This window comes from Micromesistius poutassou (assembly GCF_964030765.1).
Source record: "Micromesistius poutassou genome assembly, chromosome: 8".
NCBI classification, from domain to species: Eukaryota; Metazoa; Chordata; class Actinopteri; order Gadiformes; family Gadidae; genus Micromesistius; species Micromesistius poutassou.
In genome coordinates this window covers 16,656,985-16,672,170 of record NC_140278.1, presented here as the reverse complement: position 1 = coordinate 16,672,170, position 15,186 = coordinate 16,656,985, and the positions used below count along the sequence as shown (strand labels likewise).

At 44.4% G+C, this 15,186-nt stretch overlaps 1 protein-coding gene across 1 annotated transcript in view; it reads right to left on the bottom strand.

Annotated features, from left to right (window-relative positions):
• dgkb (diacylglycerol kinase, beta) overlaps window positions 1–15,186 on the bottom strand; it is a gene marked incomplete at both ends in the record, with an annotated part of 46,487 nt that overhangs the window by 5,599 nt on the left and 25,702 nt on the right. Inside the window, 3 exons of the mRNA XM_084471541.1 lie at window positions 2,828–3,023; window positions 4,248–4,338; window positions 14,536–14,600. Coding sequence (XP_084327667.1) covers window positions 2,828–3,023; window positions 4,248–4,338; window positions 14,536–14,600 — 352 coding nt within the window. The remainder of the gene's footprint in view (window positions 1–2,827; window positions 3,024–4,247; window positions 4,339–14,535; window positions 14,601–15,186) is intronic.

Below are 15,186 nucleotides of genomic sequence, written 5' to 3'. Positions count from 1 at the left end.
TCAGAGATAGGAAGAGAAAAAGGAGAGATTTTAAATACATGGCGAGTGAGCAAAAGAGAGAAATAGAGAAGAGAGAAGAGAGAGAGAGAGAGAGAGCGATTGGGAGACAGAAAAAGAGAGTGCGAGAGAGAGAAAGAGCGAGAAAGATAGAGTGAGATTGGGAGACAGAAAAAGAGAAAGAGAGACAGAGGGGGAAGGGGGAGAGGGAGACAGAGAGAAAGACGGGGAGCCAGAGAGAGAGAGAGAGGGACCAAGAACAAAAAACAAACTGAAATAAATGAAAACAAAAGCGAGAGGCGAGAGTGGTCCAGAGTGATGGAGAGAGGAGCCCAGAGTAGCTGAGGGGGCCTGGAGGGCACGGTCAGGTAGAGCTTAAGACCTGATCCTTCAATGTAAACCTAATGGGCCATGTCCCCCTCCTCCCCCTCTGAGCCTCAGTCCCGTTCTAAATAATTCACCCTGCAGCTGAGGGGCTTGTCTCCTGGTGTCACCAGCGGGACGGTTTAACAGCTCCTGAAAGGTCAGGGTGTCTATCCCCAAGCTGCACTGCACTGCACGCATACGCACGCACGCACACACACACACACACACACACACACACACACACACACACACACACACACACACACACACACACACACACACACACACAGACATGCACACACACGCCCACATGCACAAATGCACGCACAAATGCACGCACTAATTCACGCAAACACACTCACACACACAGATGCATGCACACACAAACACACACACACACACACACACACATATACAAACATGGGTGCACATACACACAGATGTACACGCTGACACACACACACACACACACACACACACACACACACACACACACACACACACACATACATACGTATACATCTACATACATAGGTGCAGACAAGACACACAGAGACAAAGGAGAATGTACACGTACACATGTACACACCCACACGGACGCATGTACAAACATGCACACATGGACGCATATTGGCATGCACACACACACACCTACATATATAGGTGCATACATAGGTGCAGACACAGACACACATGCATGGTTGTGCATACGCGCTTGGCAAGTACACATCCTCACACATCATCTGACAAGTCGGGAGTCTCACCTTGAGTACACCTACAAAGACACACACACACACACACACACACACACACACACACACACACACACACACACACACACACACAGGCATACACCAAAAGGCAATCAAGGTGTACATATTAAAATGAATGGAACAAGAGTGTTAACAACACTCAACTATCAACACAAACAATCACTTACTAGGCCAAATGCATTGTGTGCATTTAAAGTGTATTTCATGGACTCGACATTCACTCGTCTGAACCCTTGTTTGAAATGTTGGGGGAGATTCTCACGTGAAATAAAACGCACAACACATTTGATTGTTATCACTTGAACCGCTAAAGGTGTCAGGGTTTTTTAATGACACATGGTAAACACATACATGTGCTCTCCATGTTTTGTGTGTAACTTGCAGGCCGTCAATAGAGCGTACGGTAGCATTTCAGGGATTTAGGGCGATTGCATCGCTTTATTCATCCATCCATCCATCCATTTATCCATCCATCCTTCCGTCCAACCATTTAGGAAGGAATCCATCCCTCCATCATCCACCCACCCATTCATTAATTCATCCATCCATTCGTGTGTTACTTTTGATGTCAACGTCTTCAGGGCAACGTGACGGCAGAGGTCCCCCGGCGTGCCCCCCCCCCACCCCCCCCAGCAGTCTGATCCTGTTAACAGAACGGCCTGCCCGGCGCCGGCACAGTCCATTACCACGCGGGGGACGCCTGCACCCAGTGACAAGGCTGCACCCCTTTCTCAGCCAAACCAAATCCCCCCGCCCCTGATTCACCTTGTCACCGGTGAAATATTCATGTGCAAGGTGGAAAAAAACAAAGGTTGGGCCCAAATTAACTTTGTCTGCGATGGCTGATATGTGAGCAAGGCCGTTGGACTCGGAGGCGGTCGTGCTGTGGAACTCTAACTGCCACTAGTAAACTTAGTGTGTGCCCTGCATCGCGGTGCATCTGCCTGTCTCTCTGTCTGTCTGTCTGTCTGTCTGTCTGTGGGCCCGTTTAGGAACAACATGCAGTGAATGTAGGAAAGAAGGATTGATGGATTAGAGCAAGAGGAAGGTTTGTTATTTTAGAAGCTTTTTTCTTTTGGAACGTATTTGTTTAAGTCCTCTGGACACCCTGGCCTGTTTGTTTTATTTGGCACGAATGAAATGATTGGATGGCCTAACTGTCTGTCTGCCTACCTGCTCTACCAGGTCCTGTGCACACTCTGCCCATGAACTCTTTTCACATGACCGAATTCTTACACAAGGCTAGGCAGACATTGGGATAAAGATAGTGAGCTAGTTCTCTAGCCTTTGAGTAAGGTCTGATGGGAGGGATGCTATTGTTTTGGTTTGATACTTTAAAATTAAGCTTTCTCTGGCTGGATTCTGAAAATTGCCCATATACACCCAGCTTAAATCCAAGGCTTTTTTCCTAAAATTGCCGTCATTCCCAAGTCATCCCGTGTGTCTTAGGGCTCTTGACTTATTTGGTTCACCGGAATTATCTCCACGTGAAGGCCAAACTTTCTTTCTATTTTGTGAAAACATATCCCGTCCAATTACTATTGACAACTATGTTTTTATTTACCAGACTACCAGTGAATGCAGATACATGTGAACAAAGATCAGGAAGAGGTTTTAGCCTCTATACCGCTATACTACTATACCACTATACTATCCTGCCCAGTTACAGTAACAAAAATGACAACTGGTACCTTGGACCGCAAACATGAGCTCCTTGGGGTCCAGCACCGTCGTCCTCTTGTCTTGGGCCTTCTTGGCCCCCCTTCGGTTGCCCCTCCTCTTTTTGCTCTCACCCCAGAGGTTGGAGCCGCCGTGCATGCTGGGAATGTTGAGAATGGCGATGCCCTCCAGGGAGATGGTGCTGAGGTCCAGGCTGATGCCGTCACACTTTCATAGAAAGATAGACGACAGAGAAGTAGAAGATAGATAGAAGATAGAAGGATGGAAAGTAGAAGATAGATAGAAGATAGAAGGACGGAAAGAGAGGATAAGTAGGAGTGGAAAGATGAAGCAGAGGACAAAGCAAAAGGTCACATAATACAAATTTATTCAAAAACGTATCCATGTTTGCTTGACTAAAGAAACGTTAATTAGGTAATGAGACCTTAATACTTAAATTGTTAATACGCAATTTTAACTATTTAATTGAGTACTCTAAAGGTTTCATAGGATTAAATAACTAGCCAGTCAACTGTCACTTCTTTATCCGAGTTCAAGGGTTCTCAAATAATGCAAATACTGAAACATTTTGGGCCTCTGAGAACTTTTTCTAATAAGCAAATACATAGTTGTATTGAACTTTCCAAGGATAAAAAATGAATCCTAAAAACTCCTTTCCATTTTCTTAATTTTCCTTCAACAAAGTCTGACTTTCAAAGGCCTGTCATGGTTAAAACCAGCGCTTTCCCCTTCAAGCCTTCTCTAACGGCTGGGACCAGGATGCTCCCGTTTTGCAAATATCCCTGAATCAATCGAGTTCCTTTCACAATTGTGTCCAATCTGTATTTAGATCACTATTTAATGTCAATGGCTGCTCGCCTTCCAGTAGTAAGTACCCATCCGGCATTAATTAATAAAGACCTCTGCACTGTGTGGACAGCTTTGAGGAGTGGTGGAGGTGGTTGCGGGGTGACGGTGGATCGAATTGACGCCATCTTCATTATCACTCAATATCGCACGCAGCGGGGTCGCGCAGGGCTAATTGCCTGTGTGTTAAGCTGAGGTTCAGTGTGAGTGTGGCGAGGGTGTGGAGAGACACGGAGAGAGACTGAACCGCGTCTTATCTCGTCAACACGCCTCCAGCGCCACCGTGGAATTGGATAAAATAGGTGATATCTGTAAATAACTTGACGTTCTGTTGAACAAACCAAACCTTTTTTTTTTTTTTCCACAATTGGTTTTACTGGATAATGTAACTGTAAAAAAAGACGGAAACTATGACCAATTATAGTGGAGCCTCACACATGTTAACAAAAATAACAATTGTAAAACCGGTGAACAAAACCCAAAACGAGTAAGTGTATATCTTCTTTATCTACTAAATCCCCAATGAGGGTTTACAGTGCAAATGTCTGTGAGAGAAAAACACAAAAAGCATGTGTTTCGATTTACCTCCACCTCCAGAAAGTCGTGCAGCTTCTTACACGTGGCAGAGAAGGTCTCGGAGGTGCCGAACTCAAAGTACCACAGCTTGTTCTTTGTTCTGGGAAACAAGACATGGGGTAACTTGCAAAGGGACCAGGAGGAAACAGGAGAGCATTCTCCCCTCGTACATCAAAAACCAAAGCTTGTCCAATGAGAGGGTTTTCCTCTTTTGTTCCCCATTCCCCATAACCTCCCGGTCTGACGAGAGCCTTTACAAGTACAGTTATAGGAGGGGAAACTACTACTGTTTAGTCGTTTAGCTAACACTTCTATCCAAAGCAGTTCACGTGTTATTATTATTAGACACATGCCATTAATGAGGGAGTGGGGGGTTAGGCATATTGCTGAATGATGCCTGCATGCTACAGACTGTGGACATTGGGAATCAAACCCAGAACCAAACACTGTGGACTATTCTGCCCCTAAAAAAACTGCCGTTCTTGGTCGATATTCACAATGCATCAGACTTTATTCTTCTTAAGCAGGCATCGCTTAGAACTTAAGGACTACAGGAAATACCCTCCCTTATAACAACTGACAACAATTACAATTACTGCTCATTAATCACCCAGTCAATGCATAATGCGGTCCATTAATCACCGTGGATGCGTCATAAAGACACAGCGTAAGCTGATTATGTCAGGCATAGGGGATCGTCTGCAGGCATGCGTGCCCACCATTGGGGGCCCGGTGTGGGGGGCACCAGAGGCTAATCTACCTGCTCCCCCTCAATTAACAGAGGACTGGGGAGCTGCCCCCCCTGGCCGCTCAGTAGCAGGACCCCCTCCCTCAGTTAAGGCTGGTGATCGATGGTCTCTGTGGTGTGAGTCACCATCTGCCCCTGGACTGCTGAGGGGACAAAGTGTCTCAGAGTCACAGAGACTAGGAGTAGAATAGAGCAGTGGTGTCTCCAAGTAAAGTACAAACTGGGATAAAGATGTATTTAGGACGGACTGAAGGGGTGCATTATGCATTATGTGGTGCATTATATTAGGTGCATTATGTGCATTATGCATTGACATTTGACACTTTGACACGGCAGTATTTGGTTTATTTTATGGAGTATGATTGATGATTAGTTATGAACATGTTTGACATTTGATTGTCACAACACTGGTGTGTTTCAATACTCGTGGGTTCATTTCAAGCATGTGTTAATGGTCATCACACACTGGGGAAACCAAGTGTTAACAGAGAGGTAAAGAAAGGAAGGATGGCAGAAAATATTGGTGAGAAACTCGGACAACTAAGAACTTGCCTACATTTTGCACATTACATTTACAACCAACAAATAACTCCCATATTATCACAACCAACAAATAACTCCCATATTATCTCCAAACCTCTGGCCAAAACACAGAGGTGGCAGAGGAATACCCTCAGAGATACTGAGGTGGTAGAAAACCCCAGATTAAAAGGAACAGCAGACCATTCATCCATTCATCCCCTGCTCCAAGGGGTGGGTGAACCTGTATGACAACAGTGCTGACATGCATAACTGCGCTCAGTAAAAAATGGGGCAGCCGTGGCCGACCCTGAGCCCTACATAGGGATGTATTCGTATACGCAGAGCAACAATCTCTGCAATATTGATTTACTCATTAGGGCTTTTGTCAGGACCATTTAGCCTTTTTACAGATGAGCTTTCATTAGGCTAGTTGCGAGGTAGTGGGACTGCGTGTTGATTTATAATGTGCAACACGGTCAATAGTCCAGGGATGAGGGATGGGGATGCGTGCAGGAGGAGGATAGAGGCCTGCGCTACAGGACACGCTCCTGCATGTCTTACAGCATGGGGCACCTAATGCGATGACCTCTGCCTCCTTCTGTCTGTATCGTTACGAGCTGCGGTAAAGATTCACAATTAAACCATAGGCAGACACAGCAAATACAGCTGCATTTTACAACTTTACAATCGGGTCAAGTAAATCTTAATGATATGCACGTTTTGGACTCCCTGAGCCTAAAGAGTCTTCTTGGTTGTTTTGTGGTTGGCATGGACGGCGATATAAGGCACAACATTTGACCATCCTGTCGATTTTCTCCACTTAACCTAACAAGAGCACCATGGCAACAAATCACCTTCTTATGTCCCTGTTCATTAAGTAATTAGGAGCATCCTATTGGCTGCATCTGATTCTCATTTGTTATCGGTCGACTGCTGGATAACCCTGGACCGGCCTGACGGACAGGCCGGGCTGGGCCGGCCGGCTGACCCAACAGAACTCTGATTGATTCCCTGGAAGATGAGGATGTTTTTAAAGGTGAATTGGGTGGATCCTACATTAGCGTAAGTATAATAAAAGTCACTTTTATGTTCCGATTTATTTAAGCCGTTGGGGTCTACATTTTCACGGAGCAACTGTACCCTCCTTTTGAGCAGTATGTTGTGAACCAGCTCCCCTTCTCTCCAGATAACCGCACATAACACTTTGGCTGTGCTTTAAAGGCAACTATATCCATGCAAAACGACACATTACCCCATTCATAATGTAGTGGTGAACATGGGATATATGTTGTATTAATGTGCCCACCGCCGCCGCCTACTCCAGGCGCCTGTCAAATGTGCATACACAAATCTGGTAAGACGGATAACCACCAACCTAGTGCATATACAAATGACTGGGCTGGTAGGAAAAGAACAACGCAAAGATCATGTTCTTGAGCTGGGGAGGCGAGCGCGGCGGCTCGCTGCGAGGCCCCTGGGGTTGAGCCAGCCGCGGGTGCTGCTGATGATGTCAAAGACCTTGTTCACACCTGGCCTTTAAAACGCGTCTCTCAGGTGATCTGATGATGACAGCCGGCTGGGTAAAAATACACGTGTGAACGCGCTGGAGACACATTAACGACTCATTACGATGCAATCATTCGCACTGGCGTTCCGTTTTTTAATGATTGGATTGAGGTGGTCAGGGAACATGTGGAGTCACGTCGTCAGCGTAGTGCAAACACGTGATCATTTGCATGCAGTTGTCGTGGAAACCGCAATTGAGCTGTTGTCAACAGTCTTACAGACAGCCTGAAAGGGCATTTGTTTCTAAAAGGTGAAATAATGTGAGTACCTACTGTGTGCTCAGACACAAACACTTGTTTGCTTTTTAAGAGGTGTCTGGTTTTAATGAAGTCTATTGTGTAATTACCCAAAAACAAGTTTGCTAGGTAAAGCAAATAAATTACTACTTTCAAATTCAAGTTGTCTTAAATCACGCTTTTATTTTATTCCAGACTGGCTGTATCGAGCTAAAAACAACACAGAGGAACTTGTAGCAGCCAACTAGGCTGGCTGCTACACGTTACCCAAAGCAAAACACAGAAGCGCAGCCCTGAAAACACAACAATCTGTGCTTTAACAAATTTCCCCTCCACACCAAAACACTGTCGCCACTGTAGTCTGCGGCCATCAGCCAATTTGCTGCACGGTCACCAACATTTGGTGTGTTGACCAGATGAATACGCCTCGATGGTACCACCGTTTCACCCCGGGCCAAACTTGAAATGCTCTCTTCACTGGTCACACTTGGCAGCGGCCATAGGACCATTGATTTCCCCAACCCCACCCTCCTCTTCCTCTGTGACATCTAATCTAACCCGGAATGATCTACGACCGGAGTTTTCACACTAATTCCTTCTTGATCAGAGGTGATAAATATCCCATTGACATAAGCAACTCTGTGTGCGTTGCATGGATGCACTGTTTTGTTTAACGCCACACCACCTCCAGTGACTCTGACTGGCAGCTTGAGAAATGATGGGCCTGTGTTGTATCGTATTGTCTTGCCCTCATGTGTTTCCTACACACCGCCAGAGGCCTGCGCAGTGAGTGCCCTGTCTCAAATGGACGGCAACCGCTCGTTGGGTCTTCTGGAAGCGGCCTTAGAATAGGAAAAACCTATGTAACTCTATGTAGCGTGATTGTACGTTATTTGAAAATTATTTAATTTCATGTTAATTTCGAAAGTTAATTTCATGTGGTCACTATAGATTAGGAGCAGCGCAGTGTTTCCCAGAGACCAGGTAGCAATGCGTGGTGCCCCCCCCCCCCCCCCCCCCCCAACCCTAACCCTAACCCTAACCCCCCTCCCAACCCTAACCCTAACCCTAACCCCCTCCCCCCCCCCCCCGGGTATTTTTCTTTTTTTGGCGTGACATTTGTTGTGAGAGAGTGAGATATTTTACTTAAAAATCGCGTTCAAATAAAAAGAGCGGAATCAATTTGTGGCGCTCGTTGTTGAATCTGTGGCGCTGCGCCACACATTGGTCTATGTATGGGAAACACTGCAGCGTCTTAACAAACTCAGTCAGTTTCCCCCTAGAACTAAATCTATTGTTCATTCAGGGGGTTAGAGTAGCAGTTGAAGTGCTATATTCAACCTAAATATACTGGGTTCCAGCAGCTGGTCTGCCTGGAACAACATGCCTGATCCCATGCCTGCTGTTTAACGCCTTAATGCCCTGCATCTTAATTCACTACAGGTCGCTTTGAATAAACTGCTGATTGACTAAATAAATAAAACTGCCAAACAGTGGTGCACAGCACACGACAAGCTGGATTGTTTCAGCCCGTGGTGGATTGAAACAATGACAACAGGCGACAGATACAAAACAAAGTAATAGGGCAGCAGATCAAAAACAACTTAACTAAAGTACAGCAGACCGCAGCCACGTGTCCAGAGCCTGTGATTTCCGTGCAGAGCAAACAGCGGTGATAGCTTAGTAGTGTGTGGCGGTGGACGTGGTGCAGGCTGCGCCAGGCCCACAGCCCAGTAAACACCAGCTCAGGTTTCCCCTGCTGCTCTGGACATTTTCATACGGCCCTCTCCAGCGTTTAGTTTGGTTTGGTTTGCTTAAACTTTGGTCATCACAACGCATATGGTGTATTATGAAGCAGCTGGTGACGACAGGTGCCAATAGGTTGTGTGTGTATTTGTTTGAGAGTGTGTGTGTGTGTGTTTGTGTTTGTGTGTGTGTGTGGGGGGGTGTGTTGTGGTGGCAAAGGCAATGTGAGACAGTGGTGTTAGAGGCCTTATTAATGTATATTTTACTATATGTTACAATGTTAAAAAAGTGTATTCATTTTCATCACGTGTGTGTGGTTTGGACAGTGTGTGTACTAGAGTGTTTGTGTGTGTGTGTGGCTTGTGTGTGTGTGTGTGTGTGTGTGTGTGTGTGTGTGTGTGTGTTTGAGAGTAATGTGTGTGTGCTTGGGGAGGGGGGGTGTCTCCCTACTGGGTCAGGCACAGTGCTACAGGTGAGATGTCTAAATTACACACACATCACCATTAATTATAGATGACACCCTGGACAGCCAAACGATTTCATCCTTAAACGAGGTCCGAGAGTGTGTGAGTGTGTGTGTGTGTGTGTGTGTGTGTTTACTTCTATGTGTGCATAAATGTTCATAGCTGTGTGTGTGTGTGTGTGTGTGTGTTTTTAATAGTGTGTGCTTCCATGTGCTTGCATGCATGCATGTGTGTGTCTTTTTAATTCAGGCTCCCACCTGTGGGCCTGTCCCTCGATCAACAAGACACACACTTTCATACACTCACATGCTTGTGTGTGTACATGCACACACCTTTATGTGTCTGCTTGTGTGTGTGTGTGTGTGTGTGTGTGTGTGTGTGTGTGTGTGTGTGTGTGTGTGTGTGTGTGCACCACCCGGCACTCGGCTGTTCTTTGATGAGCGTTCTCATTATGCTAAAGAGAGCCACATGCCGGGCTTCCCCGCGCACGGCGGAAAGGTTAGGAGAGGAGAGGCCGCTGGGCGCGTACGGCACCTCTGGGTGAGGAACAGGCCTCGGGGAGACCCTCAGATGTCTTCAGACTGAAAAATAGACATCTGTATGGAGGGCAAATGTCAGTAGTTCAACTTTAAAGTGCAAAGTGTAAGATATACAAAGTATTATTTGAGTGTCAATTTGTTAGAAATGACTGAGTGCGCTGTGAGAATATGTGTTTTGAGTGGACTGTGCCTGCCTCTGTATGAGCCAATTTAGATTTTAGACCACTCCCGGATCATATCGGATCTGATTGGTTTGGGGAACCCATCTTGCCTGTCAATCACAGGTGTGTGAAGTGCAGCACTGGTCACTGGCGAGAAACACAGGGAGGCGGGGGGCAGAGGGGGAGAGGACGTTTTCCTGTTGTTGTTTTTTCAAAGTCTAGCTCTCCATCTTTACCACTCTTGAATCGTACCAAGTAGCTTTAAATAAATGCCAAATGAAGGACATACAAGATTAATTAGATAAAAGCACACATTATCAAATAGTAGATTATACCCAATTGTCACTGAGTAAAATAGTAACAGATTGAAAGGGACGACACAGAATAAAAAAAAAACTGTGCGGTTGTGTTCCCTCTAGTATTCTCCTCTGTCCTTCAAATGCTTCTCTTCTTTCTTTCATTCTTCCTTAACCTTCCGTGACTCTGGGTCTCTTGTGCCGCTTTTCCACCGACAGTACCAGCTCGACTCGCCACGACTTAACTCGGCACAACTCTGTTTGGTTCCAGGCACGTCGCTTTTCCATCTAAAAAAGTACCTCTTCAATGTGGGCAGGTCGTAGAAAAGAACCTCTTCAACGTGGGTGGGTTGTCACATAGCACGCATGCGCACAAACTGCAGTGACGTACTTATCCACGCGACACAGGCTAGGCTAAACAAAACAACAATGGAGGACTTGGAGGTGTTGGTGTACTTGCTGTTCAGACTGTGGATTGTGGTGACACACAAAGCTAGAGAGGAGAATTTCCAAAATTCAATCGCTATTGTTGACTGAACGCAGATGCTAGTGGTATTTAAAGATGCAGGCCGGGTGTCGGGTTTCACGTTCGGACGTCGCGCTCATCATGACTCATCCAGTGGCGTCACTCTCTGGCCAATCAGTGGCCAGCAGCCTGTTTACATCACACAAAAGTACCTACTCCGCTCGCTTGGAACCTTGACGGAGGTGGTACTAAAAAAAGTACCCGGTAACAGGTACCAAGTACTTTTTTTGCCAATGGAAACGCAAAAAAAGGCGGGCCAAGTCAAGGAGAGTCAAGGCAAGTCGAGCTGGTACTGTCGGTGGAAAAGCGGCAATGGAGTCAGAGATTAGTGTAATTACATGAGAGATCAGCAGAAAAAGGGGGTGGCGGTGGGGTTAAGGAAAAGGAACAGTATATATTTCAGAAGGAGAGAGGAGGGGGATGGGGGGCTGGTGGTAGTGTTGCGATCGTCGCGAGGTCGACTGATTGTCTGACTTTTAATCCTGGACCTCATTATCACCTCCAGGTCCGGCTGAGCCAGTAAATGAATCTATCTGCCGAGTGTCAAATCTTCACACCTACGCCCCGATAATCACCCCAAGGTGCAAACTCAGAGGATAGAGATTGATAGAGAGAGAGATGAAGAGAGAGAGAGAGAGAGAGAGAGAGAGAGAGAGAGAGAGAGAAAGAGAGAGAGAGAGAGAGAGAGAGAGAGGGGGGGTGGAGGGGGATAGAGAAAGGGATATAGAGAGAGGAAGATAGACGGAGATGACGATGAGAGAGACCCAGTGAGAGAGAGAAAGAGAGAGAGAGAGAGAGAGAGAGAGAGCGAGAGAGAGAAAGAAAGAGAGAGAGAGAGAGAGAGAGAGAGAGAGAGAGAGAGAGAGAGAGAGAGAGAGAGAGAGAGAGAGAGAGACCCAGTGAGAGAGAGTGCGAGATCGAGAGCATGGGATTTCATCAAGGAAATCTATTCATTCTGCGATTAAGAAAAGCAACGAGCCGTTATTTGGTAGTTAATTGGTGCTGATTAAATATTGATGTTTTCTTTAAGGTCATAGCTGGGACAGAGTGTATGGCTTGGATAATCCTGTGTTCCACTGGGATCCCACGGGGTCTTTGAAATCAGGCCTTATGATGATACATGAGTTCCTAGATGTCAACAGCAGCTATGCTTATTCGCTATTCCATCCGATTAGATGTGTTTTCATTAGCTGTATTTGTCATTTTTAGTTATTTTATAATTACTGGATGACATTTGAATGATGGACATTAGGAACAGAGGATTCTGTGGCAATTAGCACCAATGAATGTAGAAGTAATGAGTAATATATAATGAAGTCATGTGGAATATGAAAATGCTTTAAGGAAATGCCTGCACTATATTTTTGAAATATTTATAGTTTTTAAAACAATAATTTCACCAATTTTGCAATACATGTTTTGCAGGGTTTAAAATTTCCTTTAGAAATATAAATTATCTTAAGAAAAAATGGATGCTTGTTATAAAGATTAATTCGATTTTGATGCAATATAATGCTTTTACGGATCATTATTTCCATTTTATATACTATAAAAAGGTATTTGTGAACCAACCATTTTTTGACAATTATTATGTGTATATTCTACATATATATATATATATATATATATATATATATATATATATATATATATATATCATCATTTTGAGTAGTGGTACTTACACTAATACTAGAGGTAACAGTGGCAGTAGAAGTAGTAGTAGAAATAGTAGTAGTAATACTAGTAGTAGAAGTAGCAGTAGTAGTAATACTAGTAGTAGCAATAGCAGTCGTATTGGCACAAAAAACAGGAGTGGACTCAGTAGTAGAAGTCTTTTTTGCATTCTTTTTATAAGGCAATGAAACGTCAATTTAACCCTAACATATTCAAAATAGCCAAAGCATAAAGGCTAGTGTCTGACAATGGCCAGCGTTTAGTGTCCACGGTTCAGTTCCTCCCTAATAGAACTTCATTCTGCCTGAAAAAAGCTCCTCCAGTTGAAACAATATGACTCCATGATAAGTTGGACTATGTCTCCATTGGGCATGAATCCCACTCCACAAATCTAACCAAATCTATGCTACCTTGAAAAACTATAATCATGCATTATTGAATTGGAAAGGATAGTGTGTAATAGAGAGATCCTAAACCCATTCCCTCCTGTGAATTATTCATTAAATTCAAATAACAGATGGTATAATTTTCTTAAAATATCTCAATCATTTTTCAAAAGGGCCAAAAAATTGTGTTGAACAACACAAAAGCACTCTGTGTTGTGTGCACCATTGTATTCAAAAGAGAGCACTATATTTGACAAGGACATAATGAAAGTGAACCGGTCAAAGCTCAAGCTGAATCATGAGTTTTTATCGCTATAATACAAAAAGACAAACCTTTGTGTTCCAATGGCTCACCAACTACTCTGTAGTTTGAGCATCGCTTGGATATTCAGTGATCAGTAAACGTTTAAACAAGACCTGACACCACAGTAACGGTCTGTGATTGAGCCAAAATCTGTACAGCGCTAAAGTGAACTCAAACATGGCGGAACATAAATGAGACATGAGAGATGAGACATCTCTCTTACATGTCTCGTTCGCCCCTTCTCCCCAAAAAGATCTGTTGAACTTCCCCTTTGCCACAGTTATTTTGCGAACCATCAAACCAATGGCACTGTAGCAAAAGTGCTGCGGCATAGAAAAACACGGAAGCTTAAATGTTCTGCCGAGCCTGGCCTACAACGTAATTAAAATACGATGATGAGAACAAATGGGATTATTAGTCCACAGTGTGTGTGTCATCACTCTGGACTGATCCGACGAAGACGACGTCAAACAAGCCAAGCAAATTCAATTACACCCGCAATTACGGCGTGGCGCTAGTGGAGACGTATGGGGGGATGTTAAATATTGATGGGAGCATGGCTGCTGCATTTGTTCACCTTTCAGAAGGTGATCACATCTCCTCAAGGTAATCACAGATGCTAAATATGAACCCTGTCAATTAGTCACCTCGGGGGCCCCCAATGTGCAGCGGAGAAGCGTGTTCAGAGTGTTCTGGGGCCGTTATCACGTCCGGTCCTCACTCTCTCTGTCGGTTAACGACGTGTTTCAGTTGGGATCAGTAACAGGGGGGGTTGAGCTAGAGAATCTCAGTAGTTGGTTAGTTATAGCGATTGGTTATAGACCTTGGAGTTAAAATAACACATGTTTACAGAAACATATGTAATCAATCGTGCTCTACGCCCATATTATCACAAATAAATGAAAAACGTGGCTTGAAAATTAAAATGTTATTAAGTTGATTTATTTGAAATGGAATTATTGTCATAATTGTTCTTGATACCGTTGTACTACTTCATCAATAATATTAAAATTAGAAACACCAACAACCAATACGGCATGACATCAGCTCGACCAGTCCTCACTGGTTCAACCCCAGCATCAGTAGTTAGTTAATGAGTGGTTGCCACAGATTTCAGTCCTCCGCTCACCTGCTGTTGAACCTCTCAGGGTGTTTCTCCCTCATGATGTGGAAGCGATGGGCAATGGAGGCGTCCTGGAAGAGACACACAGAACGACAGGACCCTTTACTGAGGCCTTGAAATGCATTTCAGAGTCTTTTCAGAGACCGCAGAGAGCCACACCTGGTGTACTGACGGAGTGGAAGGGGGCCATGTTTGATGCAATGGTGGTCCCTTGCCAAACTGTGAAATATATTTTTGTTTTAAACAAGAGCCCTGTGTTGTAGCATCATTTGGTTTTAGCAGGGTGTTTTGATTCAGAGTTCAGGAGGGCAACATACCCTCCATATTTGTCAGTTTGCCTCTTCTCTCCTGTACTGTAACTAGACTAGTTTTACTGTAATGCTGAAGTTAGATTTTTTAATAGTCGACTTTATTATTTGATAATAGTAGTCAAGGCTTTATTATTTGATACGTGATACGTGACTTTTCTTGCATTGCTGTAGAAAGCATTTCAATTATTAATATTATATAACAAAATTAGACTATTATTTTATTGAGAGGAATCACGACCAGATACAAGAACAAGGCGAAATACATTTGTCACACAAATGGTCAAATTTGGGCAAATTGCAACATGCTGAGAAAAAAACCAATACATTTGGATGCAAACATGGGCTT